Source organism: Oxyura jamaicensis, chromosome 22 (assembly GCF_011077185.1).
Source record: "Oxyura jamaicensis isolate SHBP4307 breed ruddy duck chromosome 22, BPBGC_Ojam_1.0, whole genome shotgun sequence".
NCBI lineage: Eukaryota > Metazoa > Chordata > Aves > Anseriformes > Anatidae > Oxyura > Oxyura jamaicensis.
The window spans coordinates 3,194,243-3,213,080 of NC_048914.1; the positions used below are offsets into that span (position 1 = coordinate 3,194,243).

The window sequence follows — 18,838 nt, forward strand, 5'->3', positions numbered from 1 at the left end:
AAGAAGAAAAAGAAAAAAAAGGAATCAGCTTGGAAGCCACAATGCATTATTCAGAGCTCCCTGCTTCTTTTTCCTGCTGGCTGGCAGGAGGTGTGAGCGGCAGGGACACCTGAGGAGGTGGCAGGCAAGGGGCTGGAGATGCTGACTTGTTTCTTGATGCTACCCAGCCCTTCTCACTGCCCAAACTGCGCTGCCGAGTTCATCTGCCTCTCCCCTGGAGGCCAACCTGCAGCGAACTTGAGCCAGACAATACACGCGACTCCTCGCAGCCCTACTTATTTAGCAACGTGCAGGGTTTAACATCCAAAGCAGCAGATGGGGAGGAGAGCACGCGCCGTGGAGGGCGGCAGGCAGAGCAGGGTTGGGAACAAACTGTTCGAGGCCTGTTGCTGCTTGGATTTAACCTCCTGGCTGAACTGGAAGTAATGCTACGCTCAGCCCGGGCTCTGGCTTTGCATGGCGAGTGGGACTTCATAGGCAAAGCAGCCCGGTTCATCTCCATACAGGGTTGAGAGGGAAGAGGAGGATGGTGCTGCCTTGCCCTCCAGTTAGCACAACGAGTATTAAGTGATAAAGATCCCAAGGGCAATGAAGCACAGTCACTGTGCTTGAATTCTCAGTTGGTGGGGATATGGGGGATGTCTTTCCTTCCGAGACCATCGCTGAGCTGGTTGTTTCCACCAGGAGCCCTACAAGGAGCACAATGGTCTGTACGGAGGATGTGGAACCTCAGGGGAGATAAGGAAAACTCCCCAGGTCTCCATTTAGGACCAGGACGAGGAGCATCCAGGGGTCTGAGCTTCGACTAGCCCCAGATCCAGGAGGCACAGTGATTCCAAGGGACCTCTGCAGCCCTGAGCTTGCATCGGCTGCAAGTCAGCCTCTGGCACGGGCTCCAGAGCTGTAATCCCCACGGGAGCTTTCCCATTTGCTTCTATATGTTTTGAATTACGCTCTACTCACTCAGCTCCTCTTATTTAACAAGGCACTGCGTTATTTAGGGCTTGGCAATTAATAGTTTTTCCATGAGAATAATTTTTCTAGCTTCTGAAAATCACGGGGAAAGAATGATTCCCATGTTAAATGTTCTTGTCAGTAGAGTAACCAGAATGTTTAATATACTAACTTTAGGATCTGTAACTTGTTACCGTAATAAAAAGAAAAAATACAAAATGACACTCTTGCAAAACAAATTCCAGTAACTATTGGCTAGAAAAGTTTCAAGAGACTTTCTCAAGAGTGAAGTGAGAATGCTGCCATGTCATTCCCTTTATTTCTTTTTTTTTTTTTTAAAAAAAAAAAAAAAAAAAAAAAAAAAAGCTGTTGTGCAAATTGAAACGTATATTGCTGGCAGATTCCTGCCTGCCTTATTTCACACCTAGTGCTGAGGACACCCTGCGAGAGGCTGAGCAGGGAATGCTCTTGCCTGCCTGTAAACAGGGGAAAGATCTTCCCAAGGATCCTTCCACAGCACACACGAGAGAAGAAAAAAAAAAAAAAAAAAAAAAAAAAGCAAATTCATGATTCATGAAGGCTCTGGCCATAGATCTTGCAAAGAAATGCTTGGCAGCTTTAGAGAATAGCTGGGTTTATTTTAACCTTTAAGAATGACACCAATTTCACAGCTGTTAATGCTATGTGGCTCCTACGCTTTCCAATGCAAATTGCACATGAAGGGCTAATGCATTTTGATGAAGGGGGGGGGGGGGGGGGGGGCGCAGAATCTCCATATTAATGTGCCGATATCTTTGTTCTGAAGTGTTTAATTTTATGCTTTAATGAGAGATCCTCTTTCTGGTTAAGGCAAGCCTTTGCAAGAAGCTATTTGGATATTTGCTGGTGTCATCAGGCTCTGGAGCAGGGGGAGGGAAACACTTGCGGCGAGGCTGGGGGGTTGTCTCCGTGGCAGGCTGGGAGTCCCATGGAGATGGGGGCATCCCCGAATTAAGGTCTTGTCCAGAGCCCCTCACTATCAAAATTAGGATTAACTCTTGCTGCGGTCAAAAGAATTGCAGGTCTTGGCTCACCCTCCTGCAGAGCTGCTGGGGGTAGACGTGATGGGTGTCCGACCACTCTGAAATTTGGGGTTTTCCCCCTCCCTCCCACTGTGCCAGCATCTCAGAGCTCTGGTTGCTCTCCCTTGAGGTGAACAGCTCTGCTGCTGTGTGCAAAACCTGGCTCTCCGTCTCCATTTGCATCCTCCAAACCCCATTACTCATCTGCATGAGGTGGGGTAACCTGCCAAAGCGCATCGCCACGTGTAAACGCAACTTCCTCGCCTCCGTGGGCCACGTCCCACTTCTGTAACTCCTCTTGGGTAGCTTTAGGGCTTGGACCGGGTCTGGTACATCTACCTGCTGGCTGGGAGGATTAAAATAACCCTGGCTCTGTGTTCCAGGTACAAATCCAGTCCAAGCCGGTGATAATCGGTGGTTGGTTAGAGCGGAGTAAAGCTGTCAGCCTGCCACAGCAAAGCCTTCAAAGGGCTGGTTTTACCTTCCACAGAGGGGTTTTTTTCACTGAGAAGACCGGGGCAAGGCACCACAAATTGAGTGCTGAAAGTTCTTTATGTCTCCGGTACGTGATGCACATTTGGGCTTAATCAAAATCCCATTGAAGCAGGCAGTCAGGATTTAGAGCACGGGATTACAAGTAATGCCGGGTTATTATTAATAATCGCTTTTCGTCATGCGTTGCATTTACAAGATATGGAACAAGCCTAGCAGAAATACACTAAAATACTTAATGCTTTTATTAAAAAAAAAATCAAATTGTGCAAAGTGAATAAATCGAGTAGTGCAGTAACATGAGAAGACCTTTAACTTGGTCTCGTTTATGTCTGCAATTAACTCGAAGGCAGCAGAAGACAATAGCTGCAGCCTTGTGTTGGGCATTAAACAATCGCACCTTCAACAAACAGCGGTCACGACACAATTAAGCCTATCCTGACTTTTTGCATATAAACCGGAGATGTTAAATCCCTTTGTTTAATAGGAAAATTTTGAGCAGGTTTTTTTTTTGTTGTTGTTGTTCTTCTCATTGCCAGGTTTGTGGAGCGAAGGCCAAAGCCTGGAGACGGCTCCAAGTGGCTGTGTTGGGGCAGACACCCAGGTAACTCAAATTGGATCCTGCCTCTTGGAACAAGTTCTGACATCACTTACTCCGGTGCAGCCGGGGTTATTCATTTGGGCTAAGCAAATTAAAAGGTTCTGCTTAGCCTCTCCCTTGCTTTGCTTTTATACTGTCAGTGTAATTGAAGCTACTCCTGGTTTATAACCCCACGCCGGGGAATATCGCATCCAGACAGCGTGTGGTGACGCATCGGAATAATGGCGAATATTGAATTCGGCGGTTATACTAATGTGCACCTGCTGAGGAGCTGGTCCAGCGGGATGTGCACGGGCGGCTGGCGAGCCGTCAAGGCCTCGAGACGGCACGGGCTTCATCCTCACAACGCGCTCAGTACGCCCCATGCGGTTCGGCGCTCTGCCCCGTGCCGGCCACGGTCTCGTCTCCGCACGACGCCGCTCCGATTCGCGGCTCCCCGCATCCAGCCCTTGTGCTCCTCGGCCGAGCCAGCTGCAGCGAGCCGCGAGGAAAGGGTGGGGTGGCTGCGTACGTGTGTGCCAAAGTGTCGGCAATCCCTTGCCGGGGAGGAGCAGACGTGCGGGGACGACGCGGCGGAGCGTGGCTAACACCCGAGGTGACGCCGTCGCTCACGTCCCTCCGGGAGCGCAGCGGATGGAGGGGGTCCCGTGCCGGGGACGGCAGGGGGGTGGGACAGGGGTTGAGTTACACAATGGCAAAGGGGGGGGCATGCCCTGCCAGCAGCTTCCAGGCAGGGAGCAGCTGAGCGCAGAGAGGGAGGGTTATTGACTTTGGGTTCCCCTCCTTTATTTCCTTGCTTTACTTCCTCCTCTCACCCCCTCCCTCAATTTCTTCTCGAGGTTGGGCAAAAATCTGAACACCTTGGGAATAGGCTCGCAGAGGCACAATGGTGTGTGCTGTTCAGTTTAATGGGATCCCTTGAATGGAAACAGCGAGAAGGGGCTGGTTCACTCAGGGCTAATAGTGCCTTTTTTTTTTTTTAGTCTTTTTTTTCTTCCCCTTTACATGTATCAGCCGGAAAACAAATGTTTGGGACGTAAACCCTTCTACTCCAGGGCAGCATTTAACCTGGCAAGGAGGCTAAGGAGAAAATCCCTCCATCAGGTTATGCTGAGCCTTTAGCAATGAATAGTAGGACCTGCTTTTGATTTTTCAGTTTGGGGGATTTTTTTTCTCTCCTGGTGAGATCTCCCGGGTCCAGGCCAGCTATTAACAAAGAACAGGAGGAATGAAGATTTTTAGGGAACATCTTACTCCATAATGGGTATTCTTCTTGTGTTCCTAGACCTTCTAGCAAGAGTCCTGGAGATGTGGCCCTGGAGTAAGAAAACCACCAATATTTGAGCAGTTTTAGGACTCCTGGGCTGTTTTTTTCTTCTTCCCTTAAAAGCTCGAGAAGCCAAGCCCCTCTGTCATCACACGGTGCGAGCAGAATGGGAGTTACAGGGGGATTTTGAAGTACTTGTTGCCTTCAATATACAAAACAGCTAATGCAAATACACTCTGGTACAAAAGGACACCAATACCTCGCCTGTAAATGTGCTGGTACAAGTCCGCCGCCAAATTTGACAGCAGCTCCGTGTGGGTTCTCTGCTCCCAAATTCATTTTCCAAATTTCTTAAAGCAGTAATAAAGGTGCTGCCTTCCCGGGGGCTTTGTGGAGACTTGATAATGCTTTTTCTGATACCGTAATGTTTGCACGTGTCCTGAGCCAGCGTATCACGCTGTATGATAGTGCCTGTTCCCATTACCAACCTGAGCCTCATCTTACAGTTAATCTTCTTTTATTGCTCTTCACAATCAGAACTGGTTGCTTTGAAAACCTACAGCAGGTACGAGCACTCCAACTACCATGCATGGCCCTAATAGAGTCAATCAGCCCTGGATTAATGCTAGGAGAAAGAATAGAAAATGTGCTGGAAGGATTTTGGTATCTATAGGAACTACTTGCTACCTTCTAATTTTTCCTTGCACTTGGACTCAGATCAGCATGTATACGTGCTCGGAGGGCCAGGACAACCTGTTTTGTTTTGCAAACTATTTCAGTTCAGGCTGAAGCATTCAAAAAGACAAGTAGGAATGTTCACCTTGGGGGTGAAGGGGTGGAGGATTTGGGCTTTGAGTTTGAAATTCAATTTTGTGGAAAATGCAATGCTTCCACTCCAAACAGGACTTAGATAGAATGGTGATTCATCCCCCATTGAAGTCAATGCCAGAGTTGCTTTTGATTTAATCAGAATCAAACCCTATGGGATTATTCTCACTTGCAAACTGGACTGGTCCTATTAAGTAGAGAAACCACAGTGCTTTTGCAGGGCTGGTTTTTTTTTCTTCCCTTTTTTTTTTTTTTTTATTTAATTAAATTGGCTCAGTGTCACAAAACTGAGACGAAACCCGAAACCCTTCTGTTTCAGTGCTTTTTGAGTGTTCTTGGAACATCTGGCACAGCTGTTATTTTGACCCCAAGGCAGGAGTACAACCTCGCTCCTGCTCCTATTCCAATTGAAGCTGACACCAAATATGCCAACACAGACAGGGCTGCACAGCCCAAACCGAGCTGTCAGCTCCCTCTCAGAAGAAATCACAGCCCAGGGATGGGGCAAGGAACCAGAGCAGTCCTGTTGTCACAGTCAGAGCTGTCAAACCTAGGCAAAAAAAAGGACAGGAATGAGGTAAAGCAGCGGGCACTGCTTCTGGAGCCCTGCTAAGGAAGAGGCTACTTCTGATTTTCTTTAAATTGCTTCCTTATTGACTTTTAAAATTAGCCACCCATAAAGCTGAATGAATGCCCACAAGACGAGGGTTTTTTTTGCACTTCCACTTAATGCAGATTTGTAGAATCGGCTCATCTGAGCCGAACGCAACTTGTGTCCACGGATGTATTTATGAACCTGCTCGGGCTGCGTTTCCTTGCCTGGCACCACGGAGACGAGAGTCTTTTTCTCTTCAACAGAAAAGATCATGGGGATGGCTGAGTGAGAACCAAGCACACTCAAGATGCAGAAGAAGCCATCTCATCCCCGATCAGTAATATTTGATACCTAAATCCCTTGACTTATCCTAAGCTGCAGGAATTTGTAACTTTTTTTGTCTGTAAATCTTCTTTCTCCGTGCACCTTCCCAATTTCATTTCAGCTCTAAGACTTAATACCACTGCTTATACTTTCATCCCTTAAATACTCAGAGCCTTAAATTGTCTCTGTTATACAGGATAATCAGTTCTGTAGTGTGTTAATCCTCATTATGTGCCTATTAAAATGAGGACTAAATCAGGCATTAGGGTGCCTCCTCCCGTTATGAAATCTGAAAAACAGAATTGAGCTGGAGGGGGGGAGAGGAAAACCACCAAACACCTAAAAATTCTTCCTCGAGCTTCACTCCGAAGCAGTACCAGCAAGCCTGTGCTGAGGTCGGAGGTACGAACGCGTGATTTTATTACCATAATTGTGCAAGAGAGGGGAAGGCGAGGAATGCTGCGCGCGAGGAAGAAGGGTTTGGGGTATTTGCATGTGCCTACGTGAGGAGCAGTGTGTATGTGCGCGGGTTTGGGGCCGAGCACACGCTCTGGCAGGCGCTGGGCGATGCCTGCTGCCGGCACGCACACGGGGATGTCCTCTGGGGGCTGCGCTCAGGTGCGGGGCAGCGAGGCTGCAGCGAGCCCCTGTCGGATTCATATGGAAAAACCCCTTCCAAGCAGCCGTAACCCTGGGATCACCGCTACCCAGATGGGAAAATAGCCTTTCTTAAAAGGGCAGGTGATTATATATATATATATATATTATTTTGGGAGGGGGAAAGATTTAGGACTGCCCTGTCATTTCCTTGAGCTCAATTAACCGTAGGAAGTTCCCCCCCTCCCTTTCCCACCGCCTCGCCGCCGATTAACTTTTGGGCGATTGTTGTTTGGCAGGTACTTTTAATTGGCTGGAAAATATTCTTCCTGTGAAGTTGCAGTTTTCTGGGGCTTGAATGAGTCCAGTCTGCCATTGGCTCTGCCCAGCGCCTCGCGATTGGCTCGGCAGCCCGCGGGGGACCGATAAGGGCGGCTATAAAAGCTATAAAAGCCCTCGGCGCTGCTCCTGGTCCCCAGCGAGCAGGAGCCGGAGGGGCCAGGCAGAGCGGGCGGTGGTCCCCAGGCGGGCGTACTCCCTCCTCTCGCTCTCCTTGGCAGCACATCCAGCTCCACGTCTTTGCTCAAGCCGAAGTGGAAGAGGAGACGCGCACGCACACACACACATAACAAAAAAAAAAAAAAAAAAAAAAAAAAAAAGCCAAAAAACCACACTTAGCGGAAACTTGTCAGAGAATGCTCCTAAAGTCTGGCTTGCTGCTGCTGCTGGTGATCAGTGCGTCCGCATCCTACGAAGCTGAGCAGAATGACTCTGTGAGCCCCAGGAAACCCAGGGTTGCAGCCCAGAACTCAGGTAACAGCCGGCAAAGAGGGCTTTGAGCCTCAGCCCCGATGTGTTCAACTGTCTCAGATATCTCTGCTGCTCATTTTTCTTTCTTCCTCCCCCCTCCCTCCTCTTTTTTTTTTTCTTCCTTTTTTTTTTTTTCTTTTCTTATAAACTCAATGCCTGGTAGGAGCAAGTATTAATTTAAGGGACTGGTTCAGGAGGATATTGGTGCATAGCTGGAGAAGAAATCTTCTTCTTTCAGGAGCTGGGTCAAGGAACCGGTGTGTGATCTGCTTGCAGGATGTAATCCCTTCTCTCTCCTCCTCCCCCATCTCCTAAATGAGTTCCATGTACTTTTTCCCCCCTCCTGCTTGCATGTATCTCTCTCTTCTCCCGTGGCAATTATACTTCGGTGTTAAATTCCTTGCTTTTTAGGAAGTTGATAAAATCCGTGGAAATTTGACTGAACCATTGTTCTGCCAAACATCTGCCTATTCAAAGAAGGGGAGAGAGATACGCGACTTTGAAGAATGCAGTAACCTAGAAACTGTCCACTGCTAGCATTTCTTTTCAAAAACTGATTGCTATCAGTTAGATGGTACCATAAAAATACGTTTGTGACATTTAGCAAACTTGCTTTTACAATAGATAAAAAAATTGCTGGCAAGTCAGCACTGGATGTCTCTACTTCGTGCACTATAGATGCTCAGATAAGTTGCACACATTGTCTTGAACAATGGAAATTAAAAATCTGCCTTCTAGTATACTGAAAAGATATTAGGTCTCTAATTTGGAGCTCATTAACAGATGTCTTATTTTAGATCTGCAAGGCTCTGCAGCATTATACTAGGGTGTTTGCTCAATTTCCTTTTGTATTTGGTTGCTATAGAAACATAGGGTCTCACTATTGCACTGTGCCTAAAACAATAAAAGCTTAATGCATACTAAGTCTGCTGAAAGCAAAGTTATAATTTGAACCTGTGGAAACATAATTATGGGAATGACTTGTGCGACGGTGAGGTTATGAACTGGGGAGAGGATGATCTTACCAAGTATTTCTCCCTTTAGGCATGTAAGGAAGAGCGGAGCACAAGGAGGGGTTAATTGGGTGATTTTTAAAAAAAAAAATCTTCTCCGGAAAGATCCTAGTTATGAGATACGTCTTTAGGCTACAACTTAGTTCTTAATAAGGTGTGCTCTCTTCCACTGAATGCAAATCCTCACTTTTCCTAGGATCTTGATGGGAGACACTGGGTTAGCATTTCTTCCTAAAGAATGTCTTGTAACATGAGCTGCAAAAGTAATGAACGTGCCTTGCACGGGCACATAAGGGGACAGATGTTCGGCTTACCAAAAAAGGTTAATCCCTACTAACTTCAGGGCAACCGTGTGGCAATACTGCTGATTCATTGTTAAAATGCACACTATCTGCACGAAAAGGGATGGGATGACATGGATACCCTCCTGTTCAGACCAGCTACTGCCTCAAAGGTGTTAATTATGCATGGTCATCTCCATTACCTTAACTTCCTCTGCCCCACTGTCCCTCCTCTTTGGGAATTTTTTCGACCTTTCCTGGCTACGCTTGCAAATTGCTGGGTACCACGTTAGTATTTAGCACCAAATTCCTCGTTCGAGTCCTTTGCAGTACTGACAATTAACACACAAACTAAGACCTTATTCCTAGACACTTTACGCTTTTTGGAACACCGCAGATGTTTCCAATGCTAGCAAAAGCAGCGCTTCCGTGCTGCAAGACCCAGTGTCATGCCAGCTTACTGGTAACCACCATCACTTCAGTCTCGTTTCCAAACGTGGTTTACGCGCCAGATGCTGCCGAGCTGCCCTCACCTCCCTTCTTAGACTGCAGGGACAACCTCGCTGCCCAGTGCTCCTCACGGGTCCATCCTCACTGCTTCTGCCTTCTCTAGAGGAGCTGTAGATGCACACGGTCAGAATTAGGTTGGGATGGACCTCTAAATCTCCATCTAGCCACGCTATCAGACTTTTCTTTTAGTCTGCGTAGCTGATTGAAGGTGTTGGTAGTTGCCTTTTCCATTCCTCAATGTGCCATGGATGTTGCATGATTTAGGTTCCTAACTCACCTTGACTGTGCCTTTTGCTCTTCGATCCCTCTCCCTCCAGCCCCGAGGAGCAGTAGGGCTACTACTGAGCACGACCTGGCTTTGTGATGGAGAAGGGCTTCGTCGGCCAGGCGTCGGGGAGCGATGTGTGCGTAACCTTGTGCCTGTGCCTCTCTCTGCAGCCGAGGTGGTTCGCTGCCTGAACAGTGCCCTCCAGGTGGGCTGCGGCGCCTTCGCCTGCCTGGAGAACTCCACGTGCGACACGGATGGCATGTACGACATCTGCAAGTCCTTCCTGTACAGTGCTGCTAAATTCGACACTCAGGTACGGCGCGAGTATAAAGGAACGGGAATAATCCCTCGCCGTTAGCGCTCCCTTGCCGTGCCCCGGTTCAGCAAAGTGCTTTTACAAGTCCTGCGGCACTAAAGCACGTGCGTAAAGGCTTTGCTGAATGGACGCCTGAATTTCTCTGTCCTCACGGAGCTGGGCTCTGTGCAGGCTTAACCCTTCCTTTCTTACAGCCCTTCCTGCTGCCTAGCCACTCCTCTGAGCCACGATTTTGGGTTTTGGCCACAAACGCATCCTTCAGGGCTATTTTCTGCACTACATTTTCCACATACTGGATGCTATGTGTGAGGACTTGGCAGGGAGCGTTCTGTGGGGCGGAGAGCTAAGTTTCCTCTTCAGGAGGAAATATAAACGTTCTTCTAACAAAGTAAGTCTTCTGACTGTGTGACCTGGCACAGGGCTGGGATTTGAATTGGAAGTCTTTGGGCCTGGGAATGTGCGGCCAGATCAGCCTCTCTGGAGCTGCAGGCACTCGCAGCCGGGTAAATAGGATAATATCAGCGGACTGCGGCTCTGCCAAAGGCCCTTTTCCTTCGTACTTTCTTCCCCAAATGTGCAGACACCTTATTCCCTGCATGCTTGATCCCAAAGACAAACTTTAAAGCTCTTACAGCATCTTAAGCTCTGGCGAGCCAGATGTGTTAAACCCCTGGTATGCAGCGAGCGGTCGAGCCGCCTCGCAGAGGGCAGGATTGGCTCATCTCTGGTGCTGGCCCTCCTAGGGCTGCTCACAAGAAGGCTTCCTTTCCTTAAATCTTTTGGGAACAGGAGCTCACTGTTCTCAATGGACCACATGCATCCCAACTGAAGCTGCTGCATTTAGGGTCCAATTCCCCGCCGTGCTCGCTAAGGGACCTCTAGGAGTTCTGTAATTGCAGCAAAGGTAATTAATAGCAGCAAGCCACAGCAGAGTTATCTGTCATTACATCCCATTCTATGAAATTTGTTGCAGTTTAAGTTTTTTCTCCTGTTTCCAGGGAAAAGCTTTTGTGAAAGAAAGCTTGAAATGCATCGCAAACGGGGTCACGTCCAAGGTGTTCCTCGCCATCCGGAGGTGCTCCACGTTCCAAAGAATGATCTCCGAAGTGCAAGAGGAGTGCTACAGCAAACTGGACATGTGCGGCATCGCAAAACGAAATCCTGAAGCAATCACGGAGGTTGTCCAGCTTCCAAATCAGTTCTCAAACCGGTACGTGGAGCTTTCCTCAGCTGAAACATATCAGATGCACAAATGTGAAGGATAGGGAAGGAAACAAGAGGAACCGAGTGGACTAACTTCTTACAAGTCCTAATACAGCTTAGCCTAAGTAATCCTTTCTGCCTTTTCAAATCCTTGTTAAGTTTTACCAGCATTCTTCCAATTCTCTTTTTGGTAAATACATTTATAAACATCTCCAGGGGAGAATCGTAAAATCAACTGGACGTACATTACTTCAAAGCCTGGAGTTGGTTGAAATGTTAGTTCTTTGAGTTTGAATGCAGCATAATGGTAAACAGAGCTTTTAAATACCAAGCCAGTCTGATTATATTGCCATATTGACCACTTAGGAGATTTTCAACCCACTGCAGCTTCATTCTCTTCTTCAGATTGGGGCCATCTTTTGGGGGTTTATGGCAAATGAGTGAGCCCTTGGCCTCAGAATTATTGAGGTAATACAAAGAATTAGGAAGGCTGAAAAGGAGCCAGTAGATGTGCTCCTCTATAACCTTATTCTGCCATGATCCAGTAGATCTTATTTATAGGGATAGTCTAGTGTTCTTCATGGTCTCTTTTAGGGTTGTTTTCACCCCTGTTCCTTCTTGATAGCAAAGGCTGCCTGCAGAAATGGGCACGTCATGCTGCTCTCTGGCGCTTTATCTGAGCACAGAACTGCCCTGTCCCCATCCTCCAAGGACAAGGGACAGAGAGAGGCTTCAGGGAGCTGCTGCAGTCTGCGCAGTCACGCTGCAAGGACAGGGATTTCTTCTTCTTCTAAATCCTGGAACAATCAGTGCTGAGTCTTGTGATTGGGATAAAAGGGATCTTTTTGAACACTTTGAGTAAATACGCTCTAGAATCTGAGTGCAAACAGACCGAGCTGCAATTTAACACGTTGGCTGGCTGCGGCGAAGGCTGGAGCTCCTTTGGGGTGGCTGTTGGACCTAATGGAGAGCATCTGAAGCCTACAGACCTATCCTACCCCAGGTAGGCCAGGGTACATGGATGCTGTATCTCCAACCAGCATAATTTCATTACAAAAACTCTCTTGTAGACTATTATATGCAGAAAATTGTACTTGGGGGAAAGGCAATTCCTGTAGACGAGGAGGGAATTAATATGTAACTGAACTCTCCGTCAAGTCAGGAGGTCAAATGTGGTTTCTTCTCTCTCTGTCTTTTCCTTCTGCCCCCGAGCGACTTTGGGAGAGGACTGCTGGGGGTTTCCAGGCTGAAAGAGCAGCTGGGGTTCACGGCATGGGATGAACCAGCCCTTGGCAGGGCTGCAGGGGCGTTGGGGCGAACGTGTTTGGACAGCGGAGCCAGGAGGGCGCAGCGGGAGCCGCGGCGATGTCGCACGTGTTCGGGACGTTCCTCTCCGGAGGATCGAGCCCGAGCCAGAGCCGCTCTCTCCCGAGGCACAGGGAACTCCTCCCCCACAGCCGCCAACCCGCCTCGAAGCCAAAGGATATTATGACATGTTGAGTAACAAAAGCAGCAGGATTTCCCAGCTAATAGTTTACATTAAGGTCTCCTAAAGCATCCTGCTTTCCCAGCCCCTGTCCCAACATAGCCACAGAATAAGAATGTGCCACTTGGCCTGGGACACCGAGGGGAAGTAGTTAAAGGTCATAGCATCTTCCTGTGATTTAATCTCATGGCAGGAGCAGAGGAAAGCCTCGCTGCCTTTGCTCTCAGTCTGGCTACTGCAAGGCGTTATCGAGCCATGAGGGTGCAGCTCTGAAAGGCACCAGGCTCTATTTTACAAAGGAGGTGCACGGAGGACAGTGTCTAAGATCTTTTCCCTGTGTCCTACCAGTCTGGGACTGGTTTAAACTGGGAGCGTGGTTTGCACAGATGTCTTCACCATCTGTGTGTGCCTCTGACCTTAACGCTGCCGTGCTCCCGTGTGCCAAAGCCTGGTCCTTTTGTACTTCGAGTGCAGCAGAAACTTTAACCTCACCTGACCTCCCCTGACTGCTCCAAAGGCCGGAGCTGAGAGGTAGGAAAGGAGTTTGAATGCGAAGTCTCATTTCCCTCTTCCTTCCCCTCCTCCTCCTGCAGGTTATTCTCTTCTCTGCTCCCGTGGAAAAATGTCATGGTGACCTTAAAGGCTTAAAATAAGCTCCCTCTTGTCCTTTCAGGCAGAAGTAGCCCGGCAAATATGGGACGGCTCCTTTTTCCCAACTTTCTCTCCTTAGGGAGATGTTCGCTTGTACGGTGAGCGCCATGCATGCGGGGCAGGGCAGGCCCTGCCTTGGCCCTACGGAGGCTGGGGAAAGAGATCAGCACAATTTCCTGGCTCCTTTCTGGAGCAAAGAGCCTGCAGTCGAGGCTGCTGGAAGGCAAAGCCACAGCAGCAGGCAGGCAGGCAACAGGGGAGAGCATAAGGTGCTCGCTGGTGGTTTTGGGCACGGGCAGCTGGCTGGAAGGGATGGCTGCCTGTCCTAACGATGTGTCCCCAGGGATCACACACATCTGTCAGGCTCTGACTTGTACCGAGCCTGCTTTTCCCTCCTCCAGCCCTTTGCCACAGGCTGTGCGTGGAGGGAAGGAAGAGGGAGGGCAGGGGATGGTGCCAGAGCTCCTCAGGGGTCCTGAGAAGCGCAGGGATGGATCCGTTTGTGGCAAGGGTCCTCGTGGCCCCGACCAGTGCTCTGCTTAGTCTGTCACCCTGTCTGATGATGGGCACTATCAGTCGGAAAGATGCGGTTATTTTTCTTCCTAAAGCTCTAGAAACAGGGGTGTTAGCAGAGTAAAACACACGCATAAGCCAGTTACGTCGGCTTAGCTCCTCGCTCTCTTCCATTTCCCGATCCACCAGTGTTACACCAACATGACTTGGCATGGTAGCCTTATTGCAGAGTTGGAGCAGCTCTCGTTCAGGATCACCGTGTTAGAAGTTCAGCCTGTTGTATTCCTTCCCTGCCTCATGGGCACAATATCTCTGGAGCAGGGCATTTGTTAGATGCAGTTTCATGGCACTAAGGGACGTGCTTTAGGGATGGGATTCAGTAGGTTGGGCTGATGATTGAACTTAAGGTCATAGCATTAGGGTTGGAAAAGACCTCCAAGATCATACTAACCTAGATGATTTTATGGTTCTAGGACTTTAAATTTAAATTTAAACTTTAAATCCCATGACTCTAGGGTTTAAAATTATTTTAAATTTTGAATCTCGTAGTTTTATTGCTTGGGCTGGTCGCCTGGCTTCGGATCAGCTCTTACCTTGTTTCTTTGGTCGTGCTGGGAGCTGCCTTTGGGTAACGGACACCAACTCTCGCGCAGGTATTACAACAAGCTGGTGAGGAGCTTGCTGGAGTGCGACGAGGAGACCGTCAGCACCATCAAGGACAGCTTGATGGAGAAGATCGGGCCCAACATGGCAAGCCTCTTCCACCTGCTGCAGACGGACCACTGCGCCCAGGGCCACCCGCGCACGGACTTCGCCCGGAGACGCATCACCGAGCCGCAGAAGCTAAAACTCTACTTCAGGAACCTCCGAGGTGAGGCGTCCAGCCCGGCCCACGCGAAGCGCAGCTCTGCCGAAAGCGCGTAACGCCGCGGGGAGCGCGCGCGGGTGTGTAAGGGATGCTAAGCACTACCAAAGCTGAAGTCTCTCTTCTAGAGGAGTTAATGCACCCCAAAACCAAGTGTACTGTAGCTAGTTTTAATAACGACTAGGAACTGGTTTTAGATTTAGTCATTGATATTTTCTATTCCTCTCGAACAAACTTTTGCATGGGTCTGTGTTCAGTGTCTCAGCTTTCCCGCCGTCAAAACGTCTCCATCTCTTTTCTTTCCCCCCACAAAAGAAAAAAAAAAAAAAAAAAAAAAAAAGATATCCCAAACAATCTTAGTCTTAAATAGCACCATAGAGTAGTCAGGCCTTCAGACGATCTCTAAATGTACTGTAACGCTAACACCGTTGAAGTCTGAAGCTTTGGCACCAAGGAGAATAGCCGATTCTCGCTTGTAGGAAGCTGGTAGGCAACAATAGATGCACTAACAACTATTGCACATCCTAAAGATGTCAGTGGAATTCGTGTTATGAATCTGTGCTGGCCATGGACGAATATGAATGTCATATTCCTGGTCTCTTAGTGTCATGCAGTCCTAATCCTTCCGATCCAGCTCTGTTAACCTGTTGATTAACCAAACTCGCTAGCTGTGGGTGATTCTCGTTACCGGGACCTGGCACCTCAGTGCAAAATGAGCTAAAACGCCCCCCCCCCCCCGACACACACCGAATCAGGAAAGGAACATTTTGTACTACGGAAATGATTAAAAGCGGTGCCAGTCTATGGTTAAAGCTAGTCAGAAGGTTACATAATCTTGCATTGTATTTAAAAGCTAACATCTATGTACTGTATTTAACTATCTAAAGCTTTAAAAAAAAATCTAACAGAAACAAACCCTGTCTTAAGACAAGAGTATTAAAGGTCTTGCTCTAACTGTGGTATAAATAGTTTTAAAATCTGTCATGTACTGTACATAAATTCCATGAGAGTCTGCTTTAAAGGAGCAGAATATAATAACTTTATTGCATAAACTTAGTTTTGTAAGTTAGCTATTTTTCTTTCCTGGAAACAGTATCTCTGTCATATTCAAGAGTTCACTTTCTACTCTGTGGCCTTTTTATAGTGGAAGAGAGAAAACGATTAGAGCAGAAACAATTAAGACATGGCCAGGAACAAACCTCTCTTCTTAGGTGAAATGACAAAAAAAAAGCAAAATGGAAATTAAAAAAAAAAAGAGTTCAGACTGGCCAGTCCTGCTGTGAGACCATAGTTGTACCCAGGGCACGAGCGCTGCCGGAGAGCTGCTTGGGGAAGCAGGTGGCTGACGATGCTGCTTTGGGGTCTCAGAGCTGCCACGGGGGAAAACGTCCCTTAGGAAGGGGATCTGTGGGGAAAGGCAGGGGGAAAAAGAATCCTTAAATTCCCTTAAGCTTCAGCAGTAAAACATTGTGCCTGCCTTTAAAGGACACACGCATTAAGGCTCTCGGCTCTGCCTTTCCTCCCACCCATCTCTTCTGCAGCCTCTGCGAACAGGACGGCCGGTCCCACAGCAGTAGCTGGGGGCCTCCCCCAAACGCCGCTCTCTGCACAGTAGCCTGGCCGGGCTTCGGCGAGCCAAAAAAAAAAGCCACATTGTGGCACGAGATCAACAAGGCCAGTTCCACGCTCCAAATCTATCCCGCTAGAGTCCGTCTGCGGAGTGGATGACTCTTGCTCAACTAGTTAGAGAGCTAATAAAGGAGGTATCTATTTTTCTTTTCAAAATCTAAAGCAATATAACTTTTTTTTTTTTTTTTTTTTTTTTTTTAAACCACAAAGCCTTTAAACAATAACTTGCTGCTAATATATTGAAACCAGATGCAGTGGCAGCATTTCTGATATTGCTGTCTTCATTAAATGTAGCCCAAAAGTGCTGTCATAAAATTGTAAGCAGCAAAAAATGTTGCTGATGGTAGAGGGTTGGGGTTTTTTTTGTTTTGTTTTGTTTTGTTTTTGAATACTCTGAATCGTGCAGTCCAGGGCAAACAAGATGCAATATTGCTCGCTCTTAAATCACAGTCAGGTATATAGAATCCAACGCGGTAAAGTTTTGCAAGGTGAAAACCAAAGGCCCCTTGAATATCCTGACCCTGAAGGTTGGACTTTTGCTTAGGAAGCGATCCCAGAGCCGTGCACGTTCTGCTCTGCGCCCTGCAGCATCGCGCCTTGCGCGGCACCCGTGGGAGAGGGGGTTACAAACTTGGGAAACCTGCTGGGTGTTGTGCATCACGTGCATTTGGCTATTTGGGAAGATAGTTAAAAAAAAAGGTCTTCACGTGGCTCGAGTGCCCAAGCAGCCGCCCGGATGGCTCTGGGCTGTGCCAAGCTGCTGCCGGGTGCCACACGTCCCCGTGGGGTGCACCGAGGACTTGTAGCAGCCCCGACTTCCCACGGAGGCACTCCCATTAGCACGTGGCTTCCCCATTGCTCTGTGCATCGCTGCTATGAAAACCCACAGAAGCTTTACAATGCTGAGTTGAGGCTGGGGAGAAGAGCCCAATCCCTAACTTTTTGAGTTCTCATATTTTATTTTTCAGTCGGAATTTAAGCTTGTTTTCCCCTTAGCATGGGTAGGAAGATGACAGAAAATAATTCCCCTGGTTCAATTCGCTCTGCTAGCACAGGTAAAAATCCTCTGTGCAAACCAAATATTGCCTCTCTGCACTGGTGCAGCTCCTGGGGACTCTCCAGATGGCCGGTGTTGGAGAGAGCCCATGAGATTTTTGAGCTGCTTAACGCGTCCCTTTGGTCCCTAGGCTGAATTAGGAAGGGAGCTGCGAGCACAGAGCCACAAAATCAAAGGGCCTGGGGTTCACCTTGCTCAACTTTTGCCTTCTAGCCTAAGCTGGTCATTTAAAGCTCTCCCTTAGCAGTGGAAGGGGGACGTGGAGGTGGGGGAGGCACTTCCCATCGCCTGGGAAGGACGCCTCGAATTAGGGGAGAGATCCCCCTGGAGATGGGGAATCATTCTCAATATTAAGTCCAGCTATTTCACACTTTATTTAATCTCTAATGCTTTATTTTTTTAATCTTGCGTTCACTGCAGAAATGATTTCTCTCGGGGGCGGGGAGGGGCTTATCTAGAAATGTTTGCATGATTCTCATTGTGATTTGTTTGCACTTTAGATGTTTTGTGCCATTATAAATTTGCATTATGTATTTATAATTTAAAGATACTTAGAAGGGGGAGAGAGTTGTTTGTTTTGTTTTGTTTTGTTTTGTTTTTTTTGCTGAGTACTGGAATAAACGGTGAGCATATCTGGTATATGTCATTATTTATTGTTTAAATTACATTTTTAAAGCTCAGTGTGTTCATATAAAGGTTATTTGAAACATATCATAGTAATGAGAAAGATGCAAGTTATTTTCTTTGCTTATTTTTATAATTAAAGATGCATAACATAATGAGGCCTATGTTGGATTTTCTTCTGCAATGAAATAAAATGTCAAATTTAAGGGTTTTCAGTGTCCGACTCTTTCTTTGAGCATTCCTGGGACCGCTGATCCTGGTACTACCCAACAAGCACCTTGTTCTTGCACCCACCTTCGAGTGAGCATCGTGGTCTGAGCACCTCGGCAAAGAAAGAAAACCAATTTCCCCATCACGTTAGAGTCAGACTTGTTCAAGAGAACCAAGGACTAAGTATTGGCAATACAGCTGGATTAAAAATAAATAAATAAATAAATAAATCTATTCTTCTTCCTTGTTTTGTCCAGCAGCTTAGAAATTACTTTCAATTTTTGCTTTTATTGAAACCTCTTTCCAGTCAAAAGCTAAGTTTATAGTAAGGCACAGCAGCTTACCAAAACTAGAAATTGCCATCTTCTGCAAAGAAAGGCTGGGCACAGTCAGCTCCTGGGGCTCAAAATTCAGGTTGACAAGCCAACACACTACTTACTTAATGAGATGCTATAGGGTTAAACCTTCCTCGAGCTCCTCTTCACTGCTCTTAATTGCAGATGGGGACAAACCACCCTGCACCTGCTTCCTTGGTACAGGTCTGGAAAGTGTCCCTGTTCCTGACTCCAGGTGAGCTTCATTAGTCCAGCAGGAGTTAATTGCTCAGGAAAAGGTGGAAAGAGCAATTACTCCATCCTCTGAAGCTCTTGGCTGTGCTGCCGCTTCAGCTGGGTTTCTCATAA

General features: G+C 47.6%; 1 protein-coding gene and 1 long non-coding RNA gene across 4 annotated transcripts in view; both read left to right on the forward strand.

The window, feature by feature from the left end:
• Positions 1-3,678, forward strand: part of LOC118177455 — a 127,836-nt gene extending 124,158 nt beyond the window's left edge. The window contains exon 6 of the long non-coding RNA XR_004755804.1: positions 3,047-3,678. This is a non-coding gene — a long non-coding RNA (uncharacterized LOC118177455). The remainder of the gene's footprint in view (positions 1-3,046) is intronic.
• A 2,283-nt stretch (positions 3,679-5,961) lies between these two features.
• On the forward strand, positions 5,962-18,151 carry STC1 (stanniocalcin 1). Of its 3 annotated transcripts, XM_035345164.1 has the most exons (6): positions 5,962-6,524; positions 7,019-7,532; positions 9,772-9,914; positions 10,916-11,127; positions 14,424-14,641; positions 16,177-18,151. In XM_035345164.1, the coding sequence occupies exons 2-6, from the start codon at positions 7,415-7,417 to the stop codon at positions 16,248-16,250; spliced, it is 765 nt and encodes a 254-aa protein (XP_035201055.1). In that variant the 5' UTR covers positions 5,962-6,524; positions 7,019-7,414; the 3' UTR covers positions 16,251-18,151. The 3 variants fall into 3 exon arrangements, with proteins under 3 accessions (XP_035201055.1, XP_035201054.1, XP_035201056.1); XM_035345163.1 differs by lacking the exon at positions 5,962-6,524 and having other exon boundaries at positions 7,012-7,532; XM_035345165.1 differs by lacking the exons at positions 5,962-6,524; positions 16,177-18,151 and having other exon boundaries at positions 7,017-7,532; positions 14,424-16,059.
• Positions 18,152-18,838: the final 687 nt, after the last annotated feature.

What these genes read in the sequence shown, in the direction of transcription:
- STC1 (XM_035345164.1), top strand. Translation starts at nt 7,415, where the DNA reads ATGCTCCTAAAGTCTGGCTTGCTGCTGCTGCTGGTGATCAGTGCGTCC. An exon ending in GGTTGCAGCCCAGAACTCAG is followed by an intron (nt 7,533 to 9,771) that starts GTAACAGCCGGC and finishes CTCTCTCTGCAG; the next exon opens with CCGAGGTGGTTCGCTGCCTG. An exon ending in CCAAATCAGTTCTCAAACCG is followed by an intron (nt 11,128 to 14,423) that starts GTACGTGGAGCT and finishes ACTCTCGCGCAG; the next exon opens with GTATTACAACAAGCTGGTGA.